The sequence below is a fragment of the Podarcis tiliguerta genome (genome assembly GCF_965153285.1).
Source record: "Podarcis tiliguerta genome assembly, chromosome: 3".
Taxonomy (NCBI): domain Eukaryota; kingdom Metazoa; phylum Chordata; class Lepidosauria; order Squamata; family Lacertidae; genus Podarcis; species Podarcis tiliguerta.
In genome coordinates, this window is record NC_139536.1 from 85,133,452 (window position 1) to 85,154,387 (window position 20,936).

A 20,936-nucleotide genomic window follows, 5' to 3' on the forward strand; every position below is an offset into this window, starting at 1 on the left:
GGATCCTGGTTTAATGGATTGTTTCTGTTTCCTGTTTAAAGCATTAATTGACTCAATATGTAGCACATTTGTGCTAGAAAACCTTTTGTTATAATTGTTCGTAGGGATATCGTAGTGCTTGCTATATGAAACCATTCAGTAATTTGATAGGTCACTGGGGATTTACATTCATACTCTATTTACTACCTGCAGTCAGAGCTCTGTATTCTTTTGAACTTTTCCTATTGCTTTGGATGTTCAGTAAGCATGTCAGTGAGTCGACCATGTCACCAGAGCATAATATGAACTAATTAGCTGTTTTAATTCATCATATTCCTGATGCCATGCGTGTTGTAGCATACCACAAGTTCAACATTTAGATCTTGAAAACAAACAGTTGTTCCTAGACTCTTTTTGAGATGCCATTAGCAAAGTGAAACATATCAGTTGTGGCTGGTTGTAACTGGGGCTGGTGGCACACAGGTCAAGGCAGCTTACTAGTAAACAGAACCAGGATAAACCATAGGCAATAATGAACACTGCTATCCTACTGTGTGTCTTCTTGCACTTGTGGTCTGAACACAGTAGCTTGACCAGGTTTGACCTGATGCAGCAATGCAACCAAGTAAAATCAAGTTTCTTTTCTCCATGACAGCTCCTAATAATGAATTTAAGAAGTGCTCCCTTTTCTTTGTTATTGTTGTGGCTTTTAGTTTACTGTGCCCCACCCCCAGATTTACATGTTCATTGTTTATATTCTTTTTTTTTTTTGTAAACTTCCCTGGGAATATCACTGAAGAGTGGTATAAAAATGCATGATAAATATTCACACTGGCCCAAGTGGTTTCACCGCATTCCGTCTCAGAAGGTAGCTAGTTATATGAGGGAGGATGGAAGGACTCAGGAATCCTTAAGTGGTATGACTCATCCCGGAAATAACAGTCATCTGCACAAGTTCTTCCACCTTGGCTTTTTTGTTACTCTTCAGAAATGTGTCCCTGTGTAATTATCTCCGGTTAATGTTTGTGACTTTTCTTTAGGGAGCCTGACTTATTTGATTTTCCATTCTCATTTGTTCCAAAAGAGGCATTAAATTTTCTGCAGACCTTGTAACTTAATTCATTAAGGAACAGATGCTGATTCCTTCTGTAGTACTAGCAGAACTGCTTTATGTTTGTGTTGTTTCCCAGATTAATGGTGCTACATTTGGGGAGCAGGGAGGAGATATTTAGATTTTCAAAAGAAAAGAGAATTTTCAAATGCAGTCTATGTTGCCTTTGAGCACATTTTCTAAAATTGCCAGTGCAGGAAACCTGATCCAGATTGCAATCCAGACTTGGTGGAATAGAAGAGCTTCCAGCCCTTTGCTCCAGCTGTAGTAGTCTAGAATGGGCTAGAAGAATCAGGAGTAGCTGAACTGGGAGAACCTAGGCTGGAGGAGGACCTCCCCTTTCCACCCCAACTTCAGTCACTTTGGAAAGGCAGCAGGGATAGTGGATCTTTCCTCCAATCTTCCTGCAGACCTGGAAGCCCCAGCAGAGGCTGTGGAGGGCTTTGATCAGACATGGGAGGAATCTAGGTGGCAGTTACTGAACAGGAGTCTAAGCAGGAGAGTGCAGTCTTGTTGCTTATAACTTGACGCAACCTTCACAGATGGAAGGAGACCCACCCATCCCAACAGGAGTATATGCTTCCAAATATGATATTCCCACAAGGCAAAAGCTTAGCAGGAGGGGTAGGGAATTTGTTGGGACGTCTTTATTGCTTCTGTCAAGTTCTGAACTTCTTGCCATGCTCCTGAACTCCAGGATTGCGGCTCCTGAACTCCAGGATTTGGACTCCTGAGTACTACATCCACTCCTGAGCCTTACTTGACCAAGTAAAGATCTCTCTCTTACTTCCAAGTAAGGGCCTTTGTCTGTGAGTGTTGGGTGGAAGCAGCTGCCCACACTTCCTGATGTGAAAAAGCCCCATGGGAAGAGTTATCTCATGATATCTTTCCACAGGGCTTTAATCAAAGTGCATGAAGTCTAGCTACCAAGTGCCTGAAATTGGTGCGCTTGCAGGTTTTGTTCTTAAAGGAAGTTCTTCCTTTTAACTCCTGTTCCCCTTTCCTCCCAAAAAGTATTTCTGCACTGGTTTCTTTAAAAGCAAAAATGGCTACACTTAAAACAACCACAATTAACAGCTGCTAGAAGCTTCCTGACAGTAAGAGCTGTTCGACAGTGGAATTTGCTGCCAAGGAGTGTGGTGGAGTCTCCTTCTTTGGAGGTCTTTAAGTAGAGGCTTGACAACCATATGTCAGGAGTGCTCTGATGGTGTTTCCTGCTTGGCAGGGGGTTGGACTCGATGGCCCTTGTGGTCTCTTCCAACTCTATGATTCTATGATTCTATAAGCTTCTGTCAAAAGCCCAGCAAAGTGTGTCATAGGGTCTTCAGCAATTGCTGACATCTGAAAAGGCTGCAGGGTACAGACCAGTAGAAAGGTTATTTGTACAAGGAAGGAAAGGACACTCACAAACACCCCTTGTCCACCAAAAGCTCATCAAAAGCTCCACATCTCACATATGAGAATTTGGCTTGCATTTTTCTTGCTTTTTGATAATTTTCAAATACATTTTCTCTTTTTGCGAATTAACGGGGAATAGGTTTTTTAAAAAAACAAAACCATGGAAGAAATGTTGGGCACAACCCTAATAAAATTTTCAATAATTTGACGTTTGATAAGAAAACAGCACCTCGTGCCTGTTTTTATTCTCAGCTTCTTTTTCAAGTTTGATACTTCCTGATGATTTTTATGCTTTCTCCAATGAACTATTATGTTAGGTTGATTTGTTCTCCATAAATTTTGTAAAGAGCATATAAGAGAACAAAGCTGAAGGAACAGTTTGAAATGCTAACAAGCTACAGGGAATGCATGGACAGAAATAAAAAGCAGTCCTCTATTTTTGGCTAACAAGCACAGAACACCTCTTAATTTCAAACAGCAGACTGTTCTTTTCTTTTCTTTTTAATGACTTTGAGTTTCCCATTAAGTATTTTCATTAATTTAGTGAAAGACTAATGTTCAAACTATAGGTTCAAATTCTTTGGCAGTATACAAAGTTTCCCATCCTTCCTATGGGATGTATAATTCAATTACTTTATGTAATGCTTTCTAATAAATCATCCTATACATCCCAGCTGGTTTGCTGATAGGAAAAGCATGTTGTTTTCACACCAGTCCCCTTGGGTTCAGGTATTTGCATTTAAGTAAAAGTAATGAGTATATCGGAAAAGGAAATCTACTTATCCTTGCTCTTGGTAAGCTGAAAAGTGTTCACTAGTTTGGAGAAGTTAGCAGTAACCCTCCGCCCCACCCCTTCAGAAATGAAGAACTGTACTTTCAGGTGACTTGTGTTGATTATCTCAAAAGCCTGGATGACAGCAATTAGCAAACCTTATTGAAGATGAATGCATTCGTCAATCGGGGAGTGGAGGAATTCTGATTCATTTTGGCAATTACACTAATTGTGCTTTCCTGTAGTTTTGACGCAGTAAAAGTTAATTTGCCACAAGGTTATGTTATGTAAATGTGACAAGGTTTTCCATTGGATTAGGAGAAAGTATTTGTCACTATATTTATGTTATTATTTGAATAAGGATCAGTACGTTTGCTCTTACACGTTTTTTCAAACGTTAACTTTTCAAAGCAATTGTAAAGAATTGCCCTCATCTAGTTTTCCATGCGAGGGGAGAAAAGGCAGCCAACTGCATGCTCACACAACCCTCCAGAGGGCTCCCCGTGCTTCGGGCGAGTGTCCACAAGGACTTGGGGTGGCAGCCGCGGCTGGGGGGGGAAAATAAATATCTTTTATTCATCCCCCCCCAAAAAAAAACAAGATGCGTCCTATGGGCCGCTGCGCCCTATAGGACGAAAAATACGGTACCTCAACTTCTGAGGTATGACCGTGTGTATGTGTGTGTTTGTACCAAGATGTGACAATCAAGAAATAGCTAAACATGTCATATACTCTTGCACTATTGACCATTGCTTCTGCTGCCTTGCCTTTTTCTTCAAACACTCCTAGTTCTCAGATACTGCACATTTAAATATTGTAGTAGATAATAATTTTATTGAGCAGCTTGACTAATATTCTTAGGAAAATGCAACAAAAATTCTTTTCGGGTTTTTGTTGTTGTTATTGTTTTGCCACCATTGATCAGTGGGTATTGGCTACTAATGCAGAAACTATTTTTTTATTCGCCATTAAATATTCTAGTGTGATATATGAAATATTAAAATGTGTAGCATTTGTTACACAGTTGTTTTCAACTTTGTTAAAATTTCTCTCATCCGATCTCAGCATTATACCCCACAGTATCCTCTGTACTATGTAACAATAACCCCGCCGCAAGCTGTAAAATAGTAGCATATAATTAACAGCATATAATTAACACTGCATTTATGAAGTGAGTAAGAGATCACATATAAAGACATAAATGATGCATGCGGAACTTTAGTCTCCCTACCCCCAAAAAGCTATTTGGAACAGACTGACAGTCCCCACTGGGCATGCATAAGCCATTCTGCATGCCACACAGAGCTCTTTGGATTGTGTCTGCTGAATGAATAAATGAGTAAATATAAGCTCAAGGGAAGAAAAATCTATACGGCTCCTCAGATGGGACGTTAATTTTGAAATCTTACCATATCTAGGTGATTGGAGTTGCTGATACCCTTTTAATCTCTGTTGTTTTGTTAACTCTTGCCCTGATTTAGCAAAGGAGATCTGTATGTGGTGTGGTTTTGGTCTTCCGCAGCGAAATCTGCTGCCGAGACTGGAAAATGGCAATCACAGCTAGCCTGAGGCATTTTGCTCCCCAGGTGAAGGGCAGGATGGAACCCCCCCACCACCCATTCCATGCACAGAAGCTGACTGGGGTGGCAGTTGACTCTTAAACTCTTGTAATAGGCCACCACAATCCTACACTATGTCTGTAGGATGGAAGGAGAAGAAATGGAAAGTCCCATTGTACTAACAGAACTAGATGCTTGGAGCATTACAGTTAAACTTCACCATGTTACCATTGCTTTGAATAAGAACACTTACACTATGATTACTATCACTTGGAATGGCATAGCCAATACAATACATGGTTTCTGTTACTTTAATAGTATAGTTATCTGGATTTCAGCTCCTCTCCCTATTGGAGCCTAAAGCCAGTTTTCCTGTAGCACATCCATCCATTTAACACTCAACTAGGCACTGAAGACTAGACTTGCAGTTTTCCTCCTCTCTCCAGATTCAGGCTTCACTCAGGACTTCTGCAGCAGTCTTCCCTCTGGTCCAGCAACCACTGTTGCCTCAGGCTCTTGACAATCTTGCTGGTGCTCAGCTGAAGAACTTGGCTGAGGGCTGCTTCTAGAGTCACAGCTCTTCCTTGCACCTTCTCAGCTCTAGCCAATAATGCCAGCTCTCGGTCACTCTCAGGCTTCCTGAGCCTCTCTGAGCCACTTATTAAGTCTGCTGTCTGACTCCAGTGTCCAGCTTTTCCTTCAGCTTAACCAATAGCCTCTCTCAGCAATTCCCTCCCCTTGACCAGAGACTAAGCTCTTTGTTCTCTCTAGCTGGCCAGTCAGCCACCGCCATCTTCGCCAGCCAGTCATTTCAGCTTGGGTAGGATTCTGCCCCCTCATCGGCATATAACTGACCCATCTGGATGAGGTAAAATGTCCACCAACTGAACAATCGGATCTCACCAGTTTCTGATGCTGTATAAAATGACAAAAAGAGGGCATATGACATAGTTTAATCCTTTACATCCAACTATGTAGAAATCTTTTATACTTTTTTTAAAAGTTGCCTCTGAAACAAGATGGATTTTCACAATGCCACTCCTCACACCCTCCTCACATCTGTGGCTTGAGATGGCTGCCTCACTGTGCCTAATTGTAAGGTGCTGGCATGAGAATCCTTTGCCTAATTTTTGTTCTCAGCAACTGGGGCTGCATTTAACACCACACCCAGCACATGTGAAATTTGAATGCTCATATGGCATTCACAAGACATAATTCTCATCAGTATATCCGTCTTTTGGTGCAGATGGGTGTCTCTGTGTTTTTGTGTGTAGCTTTCTGCTATCAGGAGCCACTGCACAGAGTTATCACTTGTGACTAGCTATATGTAGGGCTTTGCTGATGCATGTGAAGGTCACTAGATCTTTATTTAGAGTGGCTAGAAATCTTCCACACTTGCCAACATCTGTATAATCACAGGAATTTATAACTACTCATAAGCATATGCTTAACCTGTGATCAGGGCATTACAGTTAACCACCAAGAGATTTACTGATGAAGACCAGGACCCTGAGTCCATTGTTGTGCAGATACCCCTTTACAGGAAACAATCTTATGCTGCTAAGGCTCCGAAATCAATTTATTGTCATTTATCTCCTCAGGAATGTGAATCGGCTCCCTGTCTTAATGGAGGTTCTTGTCAAGATTTGGTCAATGCCTTTGAGTGCATTTGCTTGAGTGGATACACTGGTGAATTTTGTGAAGTGGATATTGATGTTTGCGCTGAACCTCTTCTGAACTCATCCCTCTGTTTCAATGGAGGCAAATGTGTTGATGGCCCAGGAAGAACTTTTTATTGCAGGTCAGTAGTCTGCTTACCTATAACATGAGCAATCAATATACATCAAGTTGTTAAGAAATCTGGAGGGGGTTATGTTATAGGGTCTTTTCTAAACCAACATGAATGTTGTGATGTTTTTAAAAGGACCATTGGAATCTGAAAAGGTTTAGCAATATAAGAGTTAACCTTTGTGATCTGTTTTGAGTTCCGCCTGATAGCAAAAAAAGGGGGGTATGTTATTATTTTAAGTAAACAACTACTGGTAACTGAACATCTGAAATACCTCCTCCTTCCCTACTGGGGTGCTGAGATTGGCCTGCAGAGGTTTGAGGGGGGACAGCCAAGGAGAGGGTATTCTCTGTGGTGGCCCCTAAATGGTGGAACTCCCTCCACACAGAGGTGCATCTGGCACCCTCATTTCACAGCTTCTGGTGACTGCTGAAGACACACTTCTTTACTCCAGTTTTTGACGCTTGAGGTGTATCTTTTCAGAACTCTCCTTATTTTTGTGTTTGTGTTAAACTGTTTCTAATATTGTGTTTTAATGTTGTAACCCACCATGGGCCATAGGGTAAAGTGTGGGGCGTTGTTGTTGGTGTTGTTGGTGTTGTTAAGAAACAAAATCACTCAATCCAATTGGGCCCTTGGTGTCATTTGCCCTTGGTGTCTTGATTCAGACACTGAGTCAGAGGCTACAGTGTCACCAGCTAAGAATTGGACTTTTCCACTCTCTCATCCCCTTGTGCATTCCCTTAAACTGTTCTTGGGGTTTTCCCTATCCTCCAGAGCAGATTTAGGGGGTGCAGGGGACACGGGAAGGAAAGGAGGGAAAGTCCCATTCCACGGGCAGACCTTGTTCTGTGCATGCAGCAACTTGGTTGAATCCTGCTCAATTGTTCTGTGGTCAGTGATGCATGATGTTGCAATGAGTATCTTGAGGGCAAAATATGTGTAACACTCTCTGAAGTCACACTTTTTAATGTGCAAAAATCATATATAGTTATGAGATCTCACCCAAAATTACATGGTGCGTTTCAGTAGATGTCGAGACAATTACAATTTTTAAGGGGACAAGTTCACCCATCCCATTTGTTCAGAAAATAAAAATCAGGCTGAGGTTTGTGATCGTGCCTTCTTCATTAACCATAGTCTAACTCAACCACAGCAGATCAAGAACTATTTTTAAGTGCATTCGTAATATGGCGTAGTAGCCGTATCGGGACTATACCAGCTCAGTTTCGCCCAAGAAGCCATTTAATTGAAATTATATTCACAGGAAAGTTAGGGTACTTCCTATGACAGAGTACTTGTAAACCAGTCTTCTCTCTGGTTTGGTAAGTTTTACAGAATTGCTGCTATTTTGCCCTATTCACACAAAAGGCTGGTGAAGAGATGGGAAGAGGAAAAGGACAGAAAAATCCAAATTTATGATGTTATAGTGGTACCTCTGGTTGCGAACGGGATCAGTTCTGGAGGCCTGTTCGCAACATGAAAAGAGCGCAACCTGAAGTGCCGTATCTGCGCAGGTGCGCGGCACGATTTGGTGCTTGTGCGCATGCGCGAAGCGTGATCTAGCACTTCTGTGCATGCGCAAGCGGCAAAACCCGGAAGTAACCCTTTCCGGTACTTCCGGGTCGCTGCAGGATGTAACCTGAAAGAACGTAACATGAAGCAAACGTAACATGAGGTATGACCGTATATGAAAATGGATATATTCAAACATATTAGACTTTTTAATAAGAAATATTTAATGGGATCTGTGAAGATATATATATATATATAGGTTGTAAAAACATGACTTTTTTCAACTGAAATGACAGCAAATATTATTTAAATGTATGACTTACTTGAGACTCCTGCATTGCAGGGGGTTGGACTAGCCTTGGGGGCCCTTCCAACTCTACAATTCCGTGATTCTATTATTCTATGATTCTGTGCTGAAGAAGGCACTGAATAGTGACTAGAATTTGCAGAGAGATTCAGCATAATGTGAGTTCTGGTAATGATTTAATTAATTCTTTGCAGGAATAAAAACTTAGATATACACAAAGCTTTCAACATTCTCTAGGCTGTTTTAAGGTGCATTTATCAAATTCTCTTTGTATTAGAAATAATACTCAGACTTCCACTTTGACTTACTCATCTATTGAAAAGCTTGATAAAAAGGAATTCTAATCCTTTGTGACAATTTTCTGTGTGAAATACTAATATAGTCTCGAAAGCATACATTTCAAGATATCATTGTATGTTTTGTAGTTGGTGGTCTGAAGCAAAGCTGAAAGAAGTTTATTAAGCATAATTATTAGAATATAATGCCAACCATATAATAGTGGGTTGTAACTTTTAACTATGTGGGGTAAGTAACCTAATAGGTTTGCAGCACAATCCTATATTTCTGCTTAGAAGTAAATCCCACTGAGGTTTATGAGGCTGACCCCCAAGTAAGTAGGTTAAGATTCCACCCTGAAAACAACAAATAACAATGAAATTAATGAATAACTGTTTATGTGCATCTCAAAAATGATGCAAAGTGAACATCTAAGGAAAATACATTTTCAGCTAGCTGTGAAAGCTTCTTGGGACAGAACATTTCTTTAGTTATTTCCAGAAAGTACAATAGTGGGCAAAAGGGACGCGGGTGGCGCTGTGGGTTAAAGCCTCAGTGCCTAGGGCTTGCCGATCGAAAGGTCGGCGGTTCGAATCCCCGCGGCGGGGTGCGCTCCCGCTGTTCAGTCCCAGCGCCTGCCAACCTAGCAGTTCGAAAGCACCCCCGGGGGCAAGTAGATAAATAGGGACCGCTTACTAGCGGGAAGGTAAACGGCGTTCCGTGTGCGGCTCTGGCTCGCCAGAGCAGCGATGTCACGCTGGCCACGTGACCCGGAAGTGTCTTCAGACAGCGCTGGCCCCCGGCCTCTTGAGTGAGATGGGCGCACAACCCTAGAGTCTGTCAAGACTGGCCCATACGGGCAGGGGTACCTTTACCTTTACCTTTACAATAGTGGGCACCTGTTGAATGTCAACAGGATCACTGTTCCACAGAACAGGGGCAGCCACACTGAAAGCCCTGCTCTTAGTTACTGAGGATCAGACTTCTGATATTTTAGGGACTTGAAGGAGAAACTCTTCTGCAGTGTGCAGAGACCTACTTGGCATAAGATTATCTCTTAAGTAGCTTGTACTTGAGCTGTATAGGGCCTTAGTACCAAAGTCTCATACCAGTAGCAGATTGGAGCCAGTGCAAAACACACAAACAAGGTGTGATATGCTGGTAGGAGTGTGTCCCCATAACCTAACCACCATGTTCTCTGTTAACTGCAGCCTCTGGCCCAGCCTCAAGGGCAGCCCCACATAGAGTTAATTGCAGTAATCAACATATGAGGTTACCAATTCATGGACAACTGTGGCCTAGCTAACCTGATTCAGAGATGGACATTACTGTCCTACCGCCAAGGCTGATAAGAGGCACTCCTAGTCAATAAGCACACCTGTGTCTCTAGTAGCACAGCTAGGGCTAGGAGCATCTCCTGGCTACACACCTGCTCCTCCAGGGAGAGTCTGACCCCATCCAGAGCAGGTTATTTACTGGCTTCCCAGACTCAGGAACTGATCACCTGCAAGAGCCTCTATCTTGCCAGGATTCAGACTTGGTATATTAGCTCTCATCTGGCCCACCACTACATCCTGACACTGCTTGCTCATCCATTCCTGAGTTAGTTATTACAAAAACATGGAGTTCGATGTCATCAGTCCACTCCAAATCTCCTAATGACCACACCCAGCAGATTTATGTAGATGTTAAACAGCATTGGAGGCAATATAGTGCCCTGAGGCACCTCATAGCTCAAGAGCCAAGGGACCAAGAAGCACATCCCATGTTATCTTCTGGAACCATTCCAGAACCGTTCCGGAACAGTGACCTCAATACCCAACTCCCCAAGATAGTACAGGAAGATACGTTGGTTGATGGTATCAACAGCTGATGAAAGACCAAGCAAGAACAGCACATTTCATCTTAAAACAAAACATACAGCACAAATCTGTAGATATGGTTGCATGAATATTGGAGGGAAGGAATCAATTATTATTTTCTTTTTAAAAAAATGCTGAGTCCAAAGCCATTCATATTGTTCTGATGTTGTTGTTTTTCTGAGGCATGTGCTTCTCCTTTGGCCTCTTAAGGCCTTGGCTTTATTAACCCACCCTACTATTCCATTCTCTTGGCTATGGTGATCTATGTGATTTGGTTGATGGCATCTGATATGATATAAAGAATATGAGCCAGATCCAGTGGGGTGCCTCACAGTCAATCAAATTAAGCAGCAGTGTGGGAAACGAGGGTGAAGACAGTGAGATCAAAGATAGTAGTGGCAAAAAGAAGAAGAAGCCGCCGCCAAGGGAACAAACAGGTGCTGAACAGTATTGAAATAATGTGGATATTTTTGCAAGGTGAATAACACCCCCCCTCCATGTGTTCAGTCACAATAAGTGTGCCTATCAAGAAAACATTGAAATCAGAGAAAATTTGATGAAATCCTAATTTAATCTTGCAGGCACCACTCGTACATGGTGGATTTGTACTTCTATGGTGTAGAATTTGGAATTATGCATTGTTAGAGCTGGTATTGGATCCTTGAATAACATTTTGCATTCTAGCCCCAACTGTGTCTTCTCAGACTATACCCAAACTGAAAAACAAAACAGTTCCTTACTCTTTATTGTCGGTAGAATTATCATGCTCGTGTCAATGAATATAAAGAAATGTATTTGTAACAGAGAAGGCAAAGCTGTGTGAGGCATCTTTGATTCAGACATAGCAAAATTGGCCACGAATCAACCCAAGCCTGCAGGCAAAATTGTATCATAAATATGGAGCTAAAGAGTGAGCATGTGGTGAGCTATAGATCTTCTCAGATGCTAAGAGCTCAGTGTTTCAGCTCTTAACTTATTATACCATATAAATTTGCCCTTATCCTTGTGCCCCATTGCACACAAGTCCCAAAGTACTTTATGCAAGGTCACAAACAGCTGGCGTTAATGTCGAAAGCTATTAAGCAAATCTTTTCCTTCAGAATGTGGAGAGAACTATATTTATTGGGTTTTTTACCAAAAAAAAAAAAATCAGAGGAACTGAATGTAAGAAAAGAATGATATCCCCTACACAAACAGTCACACCCAGTAAGACATTGATCATTGCAGTTTACATGACATTTGTATACCGGTAACCAGCAAGTTAAATTACAGAAGAATGTTCTGTGTTTGACCTCTATGGAAGCATGAATTCCTTGCCTGGGGCATCTCATAGCTGTAAGCAAGCAGGTGCTGTGACAATTTTTACTTTTTTAAAAAAATGATATAAGTATATGCAAAAGTAGCACCTGGATTCCTAGCAAGCTGAATCAGCAGGTCTGTTGTACATGGATGTAGAATATCTTTTTGGTCTGTTGCATTTTTCAAATTTATACTGAAGTTCACAAAAGGCAAGCCTTTAATGCATTCATCATTCTCTCATACTCTCATACCTTCACCATTAAAAGTCATCCACACCTGTTCAAAATCATTTTGAGTCATTGGACGCTGGGGAGATTAAGGGCCCTGGTGTTGAGTGAACAGTCCCAGTCTGACAGACATGTTTGTTAGCTTATGTCACAGCAAGAAAAATGTAAACAATTGGTTGGGCTCAGTGCTATTTTTCTAGAAAAAGAGGTGCTGGAACTCAAAACGAACACCTCCCTCATTCTCTTAGTATGGCAATGGCGCCCACCTGGCTGGTGCTGGAACTGAGTTCTGGTGAGTTCCAGCTGGAAAAAAGCCCTGATTGAATCTTAAGCACTTCTACATAACATGGTGAAGAGAAAAAACCAAGGGGCATAACTCAATTATTATTTTTTTGAAAAGATAATGCTTAAACATTGTTTTGGAGGTGGGGAGAGAGAAAGCTGATAGGGATTTTCACAATATGCTTTTTCTATAGAGCGAAGCAGTTATTTTATACCACAGACATGGCCTTGAAGGGAGGGAAAGTGTGTGTGTGAGAGAGAATCTTTGCCTTGTACACGCTCTAGCATTGCATTATGTCTTAAACTCTGGTATAAATTTCAGCTCACACTCTACGGAGACATGTCTAGGGAGCTGTAATTCACTGCCATCCTGGGCAGATTGCCATTGGAAGGAAGCTTCAGGAAACAGACTCCCAGCTGAAGCCCACCTACCTTGTTTTGTATTCTAATCTCTTTAATTAAAGCAACTCGCTGCCGTAATGAGAAGCGCTACACAAATTAGCAAATTAATACTAAAAACATCCTCAGTGCCAAGGGGGTCTCCTGAATGCAGGTCAGTATGAAATGTAGATACAGATATCATAAAAGTAAGTTGACCCAAGCCCTCAGGACCACAAAAAAGAGACAAAATTGCTTTTTAGAAGACACTCATTTTAAAAAGACAAGCACAGCACATTGGGTAAAGTGGAGATAAACTGGAAAGTGATAAAGTGAACCCACCCCCAATATATTTTCAGCTCAAATATTTGAAAAGTGATGAAAGTCATACATATATATATATATGGCTGAAATGTAGTTTTATACCAGGAGCCAGCAAACATGTAGAATTTTTCATGCCTTGGGTGCTGATAAATATTGATAAGAGAGGAAGTTGGTAACTTTATGTACAATGCTTACCTCTGTGGAAGAGCACATTTCACCATCAGCAATAGCCAGAGTTTGCCCTTAGTATGTTTATACACTTTGTTCTTACATATGCTCATAACATATATTAAAGTTGGATTGCTCTGGTTAAATATGTGTGTGTGTAAAGGTGTGTGTTTCCCTTATTTGATATATGTGCACTTCCATAACCATGGACACCATCTCACCCTCAGGACTGTGGATGCCCAATGCCGCAAAGCGGATGTGTGACATCACACAAACATGCATGCATATAGCGTGTGGGACGTCACACACTCGCATTGCGGTGGCAGCAGCTCCTCTTCCTCCTCTCCGCAGCCAGCAAGGCACCCTTTTTCTGTGGCCTCCACATCCGATCCCCACCCCCTGGGAAAATATGCCTCACTGGCTGGCTATAGAGGGCAGAGCCAATGCTGCCTGCCGGCTTTTCTCATTGACTTAGTGGGTGCCCAGCCTCCACACTTAAATTATTGTGGGTGCCCAAGAATCCACGCTCACCTGGAGTTGGCTCCTATGTCCGTAACTCAGAGATTTCAGGTTGTAGCCAACAAAGTTCCGCTTTTAGTGCAAGAACATGTGCAACAGAAATTTTCCTCTTTCTCCTCCCCCTCCCAATATGTTCTGGGGAGTCCCTAACTCTGAAGTAGATTGGGGGCAGTGGGTATACAAGAAGTATAGAATCATAGAATTGTAGAGTTGGAAGGGTCTATTTAAATATGACCAGGACAAAAAATCCTAGACCTATTTTGCTCGAAATGTGGCAGGCTTAAATCATCCTGGTGTTGCTAGTATGCCTGCAAATTTCATTCATTTCTGTAAAAGGAAAAAAAGGTATAAGTATTTTATTTATTTTTCTTTAGTGAGAGAGATAGGAATGAATCAATCTTGGATATATTTAAGCTTACTTAAGCATCCTACAGAAGCATCTTGGACAAAAGTGGGCTGTTTTCCAAAGCACTAAATTGGGGTCCAAACTGAATTTGGTTCACGCACACCTGTACTGTATATACTGTTTGGAAATTTATTTTATTCAACACAAAAGAGGAACTGACTGAAAATGCTAGATGGGTATAGGAGTTGCAGGAGCTATGTTGATATGAAAGCAGGCAAAAGCATGACCCAAATTTATAAGCCAAACATTTTTTGATTCTGTATGATTCTAGCAAGTATTTTCTGTGTATTCACTGGGAGGGAAGGGACCATGCAGAGTGCCCTGACGGAAGGCCTACTGAGATTTGTTGGAGAAGGGAGAATACTTGCATTACTGCTAGAATTTATGCCTTGACATCAGAGCTGTCAGCACAGTGTCAAACAAGCACAAAGGAAAATATCAAGCAGAGCATTCTATTGACAGTACAGCAAGAGTGGGAGAACTTTCAAGTTCATGCTACCATCCCAGTATGTCAAGATAGCATCAGTTACTTTAGTCTGTGGACCATAATCACACATTTCAATATGAAATGGAGCAGGGCTGGTCCAACTCAGTTTGCTGCTTGAGATGGGGGAGCCAAGGCCCTTTTCCCATTTCAAGTATGAAAGGATTTACTGAAATTGATGGTGCAGTGAAAATTTACAGAGTTTGAAAAACAAAATCGGGCTGACCACCCTGCAAAACTCCTCTTATCACAATATTTGCTCCCTGGTTCCCCTCCCCTTTCTATGCTAGTGTTTTAAAAGGGGGGTGCCTAGATTCCAGCCTCAGGCATTGTACATTTTCACCTCTTAAAACTCCCCCTACCCCTAGACGCATTGCTACAGGATTGCCACCAGCAACACACTTGTGTGGCACTTCTGCCACTACTTCGTGCCTCCAGCAGGCACTGGTAAAGACCCTTCACTTCAAGGCCATGCAGAAACACTGGCTATTTACTGCTCTCCCTTCCATTTCTCTGATTGTTCTTGCTTTTCTCTCTCTCTCTCTGTTGAAATAAGTTGGGGAAATTGCTTGTGTTGGTGCAGGAGGAGCAGGTGAGAATGGGCAGAACCTCAATCTGACCTCCCAGCTTAGGTGCTGTTGCTGTCTATTGAACGGGGACAGGACAGGGCAGTGCTAAGGATGGGATGGTGTGAGCTTTCCAGCAGGAGGCTCTGAGTCGGATCCTCCAAAGGACCACCCTAAATGGTTGCTCCTCCTTTGTCAGCTGCTGCAGTCATTTTCATCATGGTTGCCTTTATGGTCATAGTATCTGAGCAGGGATGCAAGTCCATTTGTAAAAGCCGCTGGGAGCACAGGTGAAGTTGTTGCATCCATGGAAACATTCACTTCTGCTGCTGCTGCTCATGTTCACTCCTCAAGGCTGTTCCTTCTTCACTCAGGCACCCTTCCATTTCTGCAAAGTGTTCTGAAAGCAGGTTTGTAGATTAAATGAGGGCAAGCCTCTTCTTCTGACTCATCTTTCTTCACTGGCTCAGTGAAAGTGGATGGAAATGTACAAAGAGTTGTTTTTTTTTTGTACAATTTGTGCAGAAACAACCCCACTTCACAGAGCCCTTTTGTAGATGCTGCAGACAACTCTCATGATGTATTCATTACCTGTTGTACTGTCCTCTGCGTTCTCTGAAGATCTTTCCCTGCAGAAATTTCTAAGGCTGTTTGGATTGTGATAGGAAGTGCAATATGACTGCTTTTATTCAGTGTTGTTCTCAGTTTTGCTCATCAGCTTGAAGTATGGGCTTAAATGTGTCCACTGGACACTTAGTGTAGGTGCACACTGTTCAGTGGAGGCAAATGGATGGTTCACTAGGGCAAATGGACCAGTTCACCATCAATTTCATTCTGCCCTCTTACAACCGGCCTAGGGAATAGAAGTGCCTGGCAGCTTCCTCCTCCTCCTTAGTCTTCAGGTTGCCCTTGTAGAACCCTGCAGGGAAGAGGATGGGGACAAAACTAGGATTAGTTGGCTCTGCCTTCCAGATTCAACGGGCACCAGCCACCACTGCCACTTTTCTATATACTGCATTGTTGCATACCACCCCAATCTCTGAGTGGTGTGAGATTCCAGGGAGTTTCTAGATGCTTACCCAGGGTTCGTGTTTCTTTTTGGGAATAAGGCACAGTGAAGACTGTGGTGTCTTTATGATATATGGTTTATTTACACACACACACACACACACACACACACAACCTGAGCCTACGATGGAGGAGTTGGCAGCACTAACACCCCAAAAGAGTCTTGTTTCTCCCAGAGCCACAGCCTTAGACTCAAACAGAAATCAACCATCGCTCTGAGTCTCTGGTTTTCCAACTTGCTGCTTTGCAAGGAAGGTGACAACACTGCAGGCTCAATTCTAAACTCTGGCTTTGTCCTTCTAACTAAATACAAGCTTGGGGAAGGTCCCCACCCATTTGCTGTCTCGCAGACACCCCCCTTTCCATTGTTCTTTTAATCACCCAGTTGATCACAACACAGGAAGCTAGCCTGGCTTTTTTTTTAACACTTGCTCAGTCCAGGCATTAGAAGGGTCTCAACTCCCCGCCCCAAACTCAAAACTACACACACACACACACACACACACACACACTGCATTTGACATATAGTTTCTGCCTGAGCCCTTCCTCTTTCTTTTAATTTTTATTCCCAGGCGAGTTTGAAAATAGTATGTCATTTATTACCCAGTAGTGCCACCCTTCTATGCACCAATAAAGGCAACACATATATAATGAGCTGGCAACCTCTTGGCATACGGGAGAGTGGGTCAGAAATCAAACCCACACCTCCCACATGAGCAGTACAGAGCACTAGGACCGTGCTCTTTTTATCATAAAATTTTCACTGCAGGTTGAACTACTACATTTATTCACATTTTTACAAATCCTGTTCATTGTACTCTATGCCCCGGTGTGACATAATACTTACACTTTTAGAATTTAGCCAAAGTCTCCTGTAATGCATATATTAATGCAGCCAAGACATAAAACATCCTTGCTCTCAGTGGCATTAGCTAAGATAGTTCATTCTTGAAGAAGCCTTCGTGCTGAAACACTGAAACTACAGCAGCCGAGGGTAATGGTAAAGGTCACTTTCCACTCTATGAGATTTCTGATCCACTACAGGACGAATTAATGCATTTATCTTGGAACTAATCCCACTGGGATATCTCTTTTTCTCTGCTGATGATATAGTGGTGGGGTACACCGAGTAAAAGCACTTGATTTGCACAGCGGAGAGTGTGTGCAACTTCCATTCTTTGCAATCCTTAAGACAAAAATCAATTTGCTTCCATCTAAATCTATGGCATTCTGCGGCCACAGTCCAAAGCAACTTTATACACATTTTAAAGAGCTGTCATAAGCAAAATGCCCAAGTCGGCCTATTTGCTATCAGTAAATTTGCATTATAACTCTTGTATGCATGTATGTGCATATGCAACCCTCTTCATCCCTTAATGCTAAAGTTCTCCCTCTCTCTTCCTGGTTGTGTAACCATATGACCATATGGCTTGGTTGTAGCTGTGGCCGCAAGTGATGTTTTCCACCAATAAACCCTACCTTGCTGACTTCCAGAGTCCCCTTCCAATTCTTCTATGTGGATCGTACTGGTTGATTGCCAGGTACTTCTAACGAATGTACCTTCAGTTGCAGAGACTCTGTGTTTCTATTCCAGCGATGAGGCAAGTCTAAGACCACTAACAACCACCCTACTGAAACATAGTGGTGAAGCTAAAAGTAACCACAGGATAGGAAACTATACCATATCAACTTGCCGTAAATAACATGTCTGTTAAAGGTGTGGCTCATTGGAGCTTGTCTGAGCATGGAAAGCTCTTAACACAAGTTTTCAAGGGTGTTTGTTGTTGCTGTTAATTCAGTGCTACATATGTACACGTATTTGGTTGACTAAATGAATCCTGCGCTACAATTTAATGTTTAGTACTGGAGAGAATTTATTTTCATATTTTTGCATGTAGTTTCACTATAGTGTGCATTTTGTACAGATAGGGTTCTTGGATAACTTGTTTATTTGGTTTTTATGCATGTGAACCATTTAAAAGCCTATTTTGCAATTAAGCAATATATATATATGTTAATTAAATAATAATAATTGCAAAATTCAGAGAAGTATGAATTTCAAAGGAGAGCTGTGTTTCAAGTTGCTTATTGGCTTGGGGAAATGCGAATTTGGTAGGCTTGCATTAAACTGAGAAGCATTTCTCCCCCATCCATACTGTCAACTTCTTCCAACTTCCTTTCTTGTTCTGGACCTTTGATTCTCCCAGCCAGAACCCTTCAACTGATCATGTTAGTCTGGGAGACTGATTGTCCATTGGCATTTAATCAAGAGGCAATGAGAGTAGATAAAATGTTCACTTCTGAACCAATCGGTGTTTGACATTCTGCCCCCTCTGTGATTCACCTGTCTAGTAAAAAAGCAGGAATGTCTAATATGGCAATGATATACAGTGGTACCTCTGGTTACGTACTTAATTCGTTCCGAAGGTCCGTTCTTAACCCGAAACTGTTCTTAATCTGAAGCACCACTTTAGCTAATGAGGCCTCCCATTGCTGTTGTGCTGCCGTGCGATTTCTGTTCTTATCCTGAAGCAAAGTTCTTAACCCGAGGTACTATTTCTTGGTTAGCGGAGCCTGAAGCGTATGTAAACCAAGGTACCACTGTAACTGTAAACCATTTGAGTAACAGACACTTCCTTTTATATAGCAAATGATTCTTTCTCTCTCTCTCTCTCTCTCTCTCTCTCTCTCTCTTTCTTTCTTTCTTTCTTTCTTTCTTTCTCTCTCAAGCTGCTAACTGAAACCCACACATACAACACATCTTTACCGCTCAGGTTAGAGACGAAGTGCCAACTTTTAAATCTCATATTTGAATTATTTACATATGAAATGATCATATGTCACAACAAACATTTTCAGTTATTGGGTGTGTCGTCTCCCCCCCCCCCCGCCGGAATACTCTCTGCCATTTTTACCTCACATTTTTCCAGTTCTCCACAAGTACCAGCAGGTTGCCTCCATGTGGGAAAAGCTGTGAACTGATCGTGGTTATATTTTTTGAACTAGATAAATAGATAGTCAATGTGACTACACTTTCTTGGTGGTATGAATATGAGATTCCGGTCCTGAGGTAGATTCAGTTGACATTTGTTTTGTGTACTTCAGTATAATACCTATTTTTTTCATGCCGCTAATGTCTGAAAAGCAAGTGGCTCATTTTTAAGCACAGGCAACAGCTAAACCTGATAGCCTTTCGTCAAGATAACAATAGCCCCTTGAAAGTTTTTTATGTTAGTACCAGTAGTGCTTAAACAAAAGCCTTGTCTACTATAAGTAGAAAAAGCCAAGTACCAGATCTAGTTCAGGCTTGTTATTTTAGACCCTGCATGTTGCTGAATATTTTAGGCGCTGCATCCCTTTCTGGTATAATAGGAAGACTGCGTGCATAAATTTTAGTTGTTTTAAGTCTTAAAAATTGGCCTGTATGAGCAAAAAGAAGTTCTCTTTGAAGCTCTGTAAAATCTAGGATTGGTGGGTGTTTATTTCAGTTTGTACTTTTAAGGAGACCTTGACAAATCCTATTTGCAAATGTCTTATTTTCGTTAGCTGTGGAAGTTCCTTAGGCTGCCAGGATGCTACTTGATATTTTCAGTAAAGGATGTGGCTGACAGAAACATGTAAATAAGGAGCAAACAGACAACTTCAGCTCAGTGAAAAATACATAGCATTCTGTCAAATGCTCTTTTATCAGATCTAATTACAATATCTATCCTCAGAGTATAGTCTGGCTGTTCAGTTTATTTTGGTCTCATAAATATATTGCTTTGTTTCTGGATGCTTTGCCTGTTATAAGATTACAGACTATGGAGACAGAACGGCCTCATCACAATACTTAGTTCCAATTCCACATAGCATTTGTTTCTTTGAAACAACTAGCAATGACTCAGAGCGCATCCCACAATACATTTATAGCAGTACCATACCACTTTAAACAGTTTTGGCTTCCCCAAAAGAATTCTGGTAACTGCAGTCTGCTATGGGCACAGAGAATTGTTAGGAGACCCTTCACAGAGCAATTCTCAGCACCCTTAATAAACTACAGTTGCCAGGGTTCTTTGGGGAGATCTATGCCAGTTAAAGTTGCGTAAGAGAGCTTTAAATGTAAGGGGTTGCTTTAGTCCAAGTCTGATCGCTTTGAATGCTCATGCATGCCTCACCTTATCAGGTGTATGACACTTTTAGTGTTCCTATGGACATTTATAATTATTAAACTTATCAAAAATAATAATATAGTAGTAATAGCTAGACCACCAACCTTGTCAGCATTGCTTATATTTCTTAACTTGCCATATTTGGATCAGGGACCCCTTAAAGTTGACAGGTTTAATCCATTCTGAAAGAGCTCCTTTGCCTGCAAATTTCATTTACTTCTGTGATGAGGGGGAAAGGTTATAGCCATTGGGGGAAACAGAGCTTTGGATTTTACAGATTTGATTTGGACCCAGATAACTTGTTGAATTGGAAAGACACAGAGCAGGTCAGAAATAGATAGGGTTGCTTCCAAATGCTACAGATACAGATGGCTCGTAACTTACATTGTGATTCGAGGACCCGATCCCCGCTTGGGGAATGAAGACACGTGGACACAGTATATTAGGTTAATGGGCAAGAAAAGGCCACAATTTTATTGATTACAGCATGTGAGGA

The 20,936-nt window shown here is 41.7% G+C and overlaps 1 protein-coding gene across 6 annotated transcripts in view; it reads left to right on the forward strand.

Moving 5' to 3' along the window:
• Positions 1–20,936, forward strand: part of EYS (eyes shut homolog) — a 456,551-nt gene that overhangs the window by 128,555 nt on the left and 307,060 nt on the right. For all 6 annotated transcript variants that reach the window (XM_083431300.1, XM_083431295.1, XM_083431298.1 and 3 more), the window contains one exon: positions 6,421–6,620. In XM_083431300.1, the coding sequence (XP_083287426.1) occupies positions 6,421–6,620 (200 nt within the window). The remainder of the gene's footprint in view (positions 1–6,420; positions 6,621–20,936) is intronic.